The 7,573-nt window shown below is 39.2% G+C and overlaps 1 protein-coding gene across 2 annotated transcripts; it reads right to left on the bottom strand.

Moving 5' to 3' along the window:
• Positions 1 to 1,472: 1,472 nt before the first annotated feature.
• On the bottom strand, positions 1,473 to 6,498 carry LOC122190178 (C3a anaphylatoxin chemotactic receptor-like). Of its 2 annotated transcripts, XM_042889978.1 has the most exons (3): positions 6,442 to 6,456; positions 6,296 to 6,359; positions 1,473 to 4,716 (listed from the first exon to the last, which is right to left on the bottom strand). In XM_042889978.1, exon 3 carries the CDS (start codon positions 4,713 to 4,715, stop codon positions 3,324 to 3,326), a length of 1,392 nt encoding a protein of 463 aa, XP_042745912.1. In that variant the 5' UTR covers position 4,716; positions 6,296 to 6,359; positions 6,442 to 6,456; the 3' UTR covers positions 1,473 to 3,323. The 2 variants fall into 2 exon arrangements, with proteins under 2 accessions (XP_042745912.1, XP_042745910.1); XM_042889976.1 differs by having other exon boundaries at positions 6,296 to 6,498.
• Positions 6,499 to 7,573: the final 1,075 nt, after the last annotated feature.

Genomic DNA, 7,573 nt, shown 5'->3' with positions numbered 1-7,573 from the left:
TATCTATGGTTTGGTCTCCCTAAACATTCAGCAAACAATGACAAATGCCACTGGCTGCCTTTCTTTCCATATGGAGGAATTCAATGGTATTCCCTTGCTTCATATGCACTTCCTTGTCAAACATCACTCTGTCAAACTGCCCCTCCACTGCTACATGTTTCATGACAACAAAATGTAATGGAATATTGGTAGGAGGGGTCAGTCTCTACTGTCATACCACCAATGTATGTATCTGATGTCATGGGCCAACATAATAAAACAAGAGGCATTACTTTTGGAGCAGCCAAATATAATATAGTTAATAAATAAGTAACAAAACAAATTTTAATTTTTAATACTTCTATTAGTACAGTTTTAAAAAGAGAGCAACAAAAGCATAAAACTAATGGTATATGTCACTTTGTTTTTTCAAACCAACACATCAGTCTGGTTCAGTGGCCGTGGTCACAATTCGTAGTGAGTTCTCAAGGTGCTCATCAGAGATTTTTGATGAAATTTTATTCTTCCTGTGACTCATTCTTGACAGCAGTTGTTCACAAATGTGCACACTGCCCAAAGAAATGACATGAATAGAGAGTGATTGTGAAGAGAGGGATATTTTCCTCTTGAAAAAGTCTGATAAAGAGCCATTACCCCATTTTTACGTTGAATGTCTGACTTCAACTCTACATATTCAGTCTGAAAAATATATTTATGTTGAATGAAAGTGGAGTTGTAAGTATAGCAAAAATTTGATTATTTCTTTCAGCAATCTTGAAACCTGTTCTAAAACTCCTTTATCAAAACAGAAACAAGTCTGCATATTTTTTGCTGTTCACAGGACTACGTTTAGCCAATGTATCAAAATGCATACAGCTATCTGCCATAACTTGAGTTAGCACAGCACAGTAAAAAATAAACTTTGAGCCATCTTCTGGTATTTCTGGATGAAAAAATGTCCTTCAAAATAATGAGAGAAACTTCTGCAGGTGCCAAGAATGAGATTCTTGACCAAGCTGTAGCTTTTGGTTAGGACAGGCGACTGAACATCTCAGTATTCTGCAGGTTAGAGTGAGCTGCTCTATGGCTGAAATGCAAACTAGTCAGGATCAAGACAGCTGTCTAGACCATTAACAGCTTGTTTCATTTCATTCCACAGAGAAATCCTATGGTCAACCCCAGCCTCCTCATCTCTTCTCTGATCTAACTCCAACGTGTCTGATTTCTGCCCTGGACTCTCAAGGATATAATCACCCAGGTAAGAGGTAACTGTAAAGCAGGTATCATGTATAGTGTGGAAAAAGGGGTCTGGGGGGGGGGGAGGAGGGTTCAGACTCCTTGCAGTTCACCTGGAGGGGATGATGGAATAGAGTGTAAACCCCAATTAATTGTTTCTGCTAGCAAATCAGGAAAGCAAAAAAGATACAGGAGTGTGTGCTGAAATTCTTCCTTCCCTAACCTGTATCCTCTGTTCCCTCTCTTGTTTTTTTTTCTTGTACAGTTGTGTTCTGTCAAACCTCTTGTTTCATTTTAGTATTTTGTAAAGCCCATCCCAACTTTTATTCCTTGTTTATCAGTAAGAGGAACAACACAGAAATAAAACATCATGGTGGCTTTGACAAACCTGGGGCAAAGAAGGTAAAAACCTCTATTCTGACTGAAGGAAGGAGGTGGAAGGGATATTTCTTTTTTTTTTTTTCTTTTTCTTTTTTATGTGTGTGTATTGGGTGGGGATATCATTGAGTATGAGGAATGAGGGATCCCAGAGCCAACTTTAACATGGAGTTAGCTGTTGTCTGTGCTGCCTCCAATTCGGGATGATAACGATGCAGCTTGGAAGCATGTGTGATTGGGTTTCTGTGGAATGTGGCACCAAAACCAACCTGTAGTTTGTGCCAGTTAGCGCTTTGCAGATCATATTGCAGAGCTGGGCCCATGGAAATCTGAAACCGCGGGAAGAAAAAAGAAAGATGACTCCTTCCACGAATGCTTGTGCCCACATTTTGCATATTTACATCATCTGCGTATTACTTGCATCCATCCATTACAACCATCACTTGCATATGTAAATGCATGTCAAATCTTGTGACTCATTCCTCTGCCCCTGAATTACATGTAAATTGCCAGTGGATGGGAAGGCACTGGGTTGCCTATTTGGGTCTCTGCACTGATACCAGCTGTGGGGAGTGAAGGGAATCAAACCTGCCATGCAGAGCTCTTACAGCTCCACAGTAGCAACCCACAGTGCTTTGTGTCAAGGGTCAGGCAGAGAGGTATCACAAATTTATTTTTGTGCATGCTTTCTTAAATAAAAGTGTTTACGGTTTAACACTTTCATGCCAGTATTGCATTTCTTTTGGCTGCGTCTAGCATGTGGGCTTGGTTCCTGTTTACTAGTTACCTTGAAAAGAAAATTTGGGTGTGGACATTACTAAATTAACAGCCTCCACTTAAGCGTACATTGCAACTGAGACTTTTCTGGTTATCAAGAGTCAGAAGTCCTAACAGCTGTCTGTTTTCCCAGCACTAAGACCAGTGCATCTTTCAACTTTCATCTTGGCCAGAAAAGCTGTGAAAACTACATTGTGGCTGAGAAGCTCCTCAAACTCTGCTTGCAATAAGCTAAAATACAGTAGGAATATTTGGGCAGCCTCAAACACCACCTTAAAGGAAAGTTTAGGACGCTAATGGTAGGAGTGCTGAGGAGCCAGTGAGTACATACTAATGAACATAGTTACAGCATGAGAATTAGTGCAGTTACCACTATACAATGATATATTTCCTGGTATAAAAATGATACCTTGTACATCTACCAGGGAATGAAAATCAGTTCAGTGCAGCTGACTGGAGTATGTGTTGTTCCTATGCAGTGCTGTAGTAAAATGTAGCACTTCTCTCTCTAAGTATCTTCAGAAAAAAAATTTTCAGAACCAAGTATAGTCAGAGGAGAGACATCAGTGTTGGTTTCACCTGCATTTTATCAGAGACAGGAGATGCAGAACATCTTTAATAGACTTCTGTGAATAACTGATTATTTTGTTATTCAGCAGTTCAGAAATTGAAGTACATGACTGCACTACAAACCATTCTGCAAGCCTTCTTTACTCTTTAATGTATGCTGGGTCTCTTGCTTCACTGGTCTTTCACAAGAGATTATTACTCTTAGTATTTCCAACTTCCCATCTTGCTATAGTAGGATATAAAGTGGATTAGCAGATCTGATGTGAACCATCACTGTGCCCTGTGTGCAGTTCTGTTCAGTAATCAGATGTGTTAAAGCAAAAAAAAGTGGAGAGTTGTTGATGTACAGAATTCTTTCTGCAGTAATGATGGGAAGTCCTGCATTAGACTGTGGTACTAACATCCTTATCTTTTGAAGTCTTGCTTCTGTCAACAGAGTAAGGGCTTGAACATGTTGGTTCCTCAGTAAATACTCCTTCCAAGACTCCTTGCAGTGATTGCCTTGCCTTTGCCCTGAAGTCCCGCCCCACAAAAACATACAACAGAGGGTTGATGCAGCTGTTAGCATATGCAAGTGCTACAGAGAGGTGATCCCAGAGGATCAGTGACTCCTTCAGTTCTGTACCAGGAGTAGCCACAAGGGACAGAATCCCAACTATATGGTAGGGAGCCCAGCAGACAAAAAATGCAACTACCACAAGAATGATAGTTCTCAGCATCTTGCTTTGTGGCTTACGATAATTACTTGCACGCATCCTGAAAGCAATAAGGGCATAGCAAACTGCCATTATGCAGAAGGGAAGTATGAAGCCAAAGACAGCCCTAGTAATAGTTATTACAGTTAAAGGAAAGGGCATGGCATAATCATTACCACTGAAGACACTGTCAAAATCAAGCAAATCAAGAGGAGGATCAAGTAGCTTTAAATTGAAGTCATTGTTGGATGGTACAGGCAAGTTGGTGTTAGGTAGATCACTCTGAGATTCCAATAGCCTGATGTCAGGATAGGCAGTTGAATTTAACAAGGAGTTCACATCTACAGTGGCATGAGAAAGGTGAGCTTCTGCAATTATGCCTTTGTTGGTGGATATGCTGTTTGCTTGAAAATCTAGGTAGCTATAACTATCAGTAGGCTGATGAGCAAAGATGGTGCCAACATATGTGACAGCTGGTACTAAAGGTGAGTATTCTTCCAATAACCCAGTTACAGGATCACTGTCATCCATATATTCTAGTATTTCATAATCTCCAAAATTGTACCCACACTCAGTTTTTCCACCATCAGTGATTGTGTTGCGGTAGTGAAAGACAGGACAGCAGAAAATAAAGGCCAGGATCCAAATGCCACTGCATAGTAGTGAAATAAACTTAATTGTTCGATGATTTTGACACCAGACGGGTTTCATCACTAGGAGGCACCGGTCGATGCTGATCACCATAAGTAGGAAAACACTAGCAAACATGGTGAAGATTATGACTGATGGGATGACTTTACAGAGAAACCAACCATATGGCCAGTGTTCGTTGAGGAACAAGTGAACAATGAAGAATGGCAGAGATAAGCAGCACATGAAGTCAGCCACAGCAAGGTTTAGGAACCAGATGATGTTCACAGACCTCTTCATTTTCAAACCAGCTACCCAGATAACCAACCCATTGCCTGGGATACCTATGATGAAAACGAGGATGAAGATAACCAGGGAACCAATGGATTCTGGTGCATAATATATAGCATCCTGTTCATGTGAACTGCTGTTAACCAGGAGTGGAGGCATTCTGTAGTTAGAAAACAGAGAAGAAATTAGTAGGCACCTCCCCAGGCTTTTTGTCTGTACTGAAGAATCTCTGAGTCAGGAAACGGTACTGAGTTGGATGGATACAAAGGCATCGGCCTGTACTTGTTTGCACTAAATGCTTACCTCTACTAATCTGGAAATTATTCAGCTTCATCATTCTTATAGTGGCTTAGTTAAGCAAAGTCCACTATTCAAACAGGAGATCTGTATGCACTTATATTCTTCTATTTCTGTCATCCTTTTTGATTTCAGCGTTGTTCTTTTTATTCTCTTTTGAAGTTCCCACTTTATTTATATGCCCTCAAAATCACCATTTTTCTTTCCTGATCAACTTCCTGCTTTGTATGCAATTTTCTTTTACAGAATGATGTCAGCATTTTAGTTTCGTTTCCCTTTCAAATGAGCAATCTTTTCCTGGTATAACCAGTTAAATAGACATAGGTTGAGAAGGCAATGATTATCTTACTGGAATAACTCTGCCCCACTTTCTGGAAATTATAAATAGAATGGATAAGACAGCAACTCTGTTTGTTAAAGGACATTTTTAAGGAAGTCACAGTAAGCACTTCCTTCTCCTTTCTTTTCTAGCCTATGTCCTGAGCTCTTTGCTAGATCTTTGGAAAGCTAGTCTTGATGAGAAAGGCAAGAAATAAATGGTTTAAGAATGACGGAGATACAGTTGAATAAAAAAGAAATAAGGAGCAATAGTAATACGATTATTGAACCACTTAGGTTTAAGAAAAGCTATTATATTGCATGAAAGTGAAGCTGAGTCACAGAACATCTTGGAGTGGTTTAAAACTGTGAGAGGTGGCAGTAGAAAAACTTGATTTGTTCAGTCATTCTTAGATGTAGATGCTAGTTAACTAAGAAGAGAAAGTTAAGAAATCTAGAAAAGCAAAAGCAGGTCAGAGAAAAAGAGCTTAATACTCATCTTATAAGCTTTAACAAAATTGTTTTTAAAATCCCTGTTAACTACAGTCTTGACAAATCAATGAAGATGGTTATGTTGCTGAATGATCAGTAAAAGAATTTCCAGAAGGCAAAGAAAATGCATAGGCAAGAGTTGAATACAACCTGCACAAGTAACTGAGATTACATGAATAAGAAAACCAAGGCTGTTTCTATTTAAACCTCTGTTATGCCAGTAATGAGATGCCAGTCACAGACTGCTAAGTGCAGGTCTAAATCTATGCTATTATTAAAAATAAAACAAAATAAGAACAACCACATCCAAATAATCTTTCTCTTTCTTGTATAACATATAGTCTAAAGATGGAGTACATCACTCCGGCATTTGAACTGTTCCATCACAAAGAAAATTATGTAAATGGTTACAACAGACATTGCAATTAACATTTTTTTTTTTTTTTTGTAATAACTGTTCACAGTCTTTTAGGTGAGTTGACGTGCAAGGAAAGCTATGAAGTAAGTCATTGGAAAGCAGCAATTACGAAGATGGAAATGAGAACTGAAGGGGGGGACAAAGGTTTTCAAGAGTGAATAATATGAAACTGCACATTAAAGTAGAAAGCAAGACTGTAGCTTATTGCACCTACCTCAGTGAAGCAAATATTGCAGTGCATCAGGGTACAGGAAGCATCGGTCCTGTGTCCAGAGTGACTGCAAAAAAAGAAGCTCATTACATTTTAGGAACTGCTTTTTTTCCCTTAATTTGCATGTGTATGCAAGGTAACCTTCCCACCCTGAGGGAGAGGCTTATAGTGTCTCTTATTTGAAGATTTAAAGGCAATTGGCAGGTAAGTAACAAAGCAAGAAAACCATAAGAAGCGGTTTCAGCGCTGTCAAAATGAAATACTGTCCTACGTCAAAGAAAATCGGGAAGCTAAAGAGTGATAATCACAGACGCATACTTTAAACTTTCCATAAGAAGACACAAAATCTCAATGCCAAATCAGTTGTCTTGCCTACTAACGTAACAGTGAAATGTTCTTCATTTACTTCACAAATACAAAACCTAGCGCAATACCATCAGGTGTCTGATCTGTTGTTTTGTAGCCACTTCATCTTTTTTCACATCAGTACGTTCATTTAGCTCATCCAGTTTCTTATTGTACTGGATTCTTGACAATCCAGATCAGCTTCTGTCCCAGCCTGAGTTTAGTTCACAAAATACAGAACATTGTACTCAATAAACCATAATTGCATGTATCAAAGATCAAAGGCATTTTAGTCTGTTTTGTTACCTTTCCGTACAGCAGATACGGAAAACTTTATTATTATTATTATTATTATTTTTGTGCATGCGTGCATGATTTATTTTTTTTTTTTAAAGGAAAAAGAAAACGGAACTTGGCCTGATGAAATGTTAGAAATGGTGGATTGGTCAGCGGAAATGTTGATACCACAAAACGCTGGCAGGCTATAAGAAAAGCCAAGACATTTAAAACAAGTAACAAGAGAGTTCCCCCCAACACACCTAATCTGGGAAGTCGAAAAACTGCTAGCAGGAATGGCAAAGCATGGGTGTACAAGAATTGGCCTCAGTACTTTGATTTCAAATGGAAAATGAACCATAACTATGGGGAGTTCTGCTTCAAAGCATGTTATCTCTTCTGTGCAACACACGAACGCTGACTCAAACACAAAAGCCATGTAACCACAGACAGGAAGACAGGCCAGAAATTCGCTGTTCCCCTAAAGATAAATGGACTATTAGCAGCCTGCAAAGACAATTCCTCTATCTGTGTCTGTTCTCAGCTGCTGTCTTTCCTGAGGGAATCCAGAGACCTGGTTAGAAAGGGATCTGTGCACTGGTGTCTTGTTGAGAGGAGTGTATTCCTGTGTGTTTCTGTTGGCCAAAGGATGCACATACT

Source organism: Lagopus leucura, unplaced genomic scaffold, assembly GCF_019238085.1.
Source record: "Lagopus leucura isolate 7727_CA_CO unplaced genomic scaffold, USGS_WTPT01 Super-Scaffold_100159, whole genome shotgun sequence".
NCBI lineage: Eukaryota > Metazoa > Chordata > Aves > Galliformes > Phasianidae > Lagopus > Lagopus leucura.
This window is presented reverse-complemented; position numbering and strand designations above follow the sequence as displayed.

Excerpts from the sequence above, each read along its gene's own strand:
- LOC122190178 (XM_042889976.1), bottom strand. The coding sequence starts at position 4,715 with ATGCCTCCACTCCTGGTTAACAGCAGTTCACATGAACAGGATGCTATA.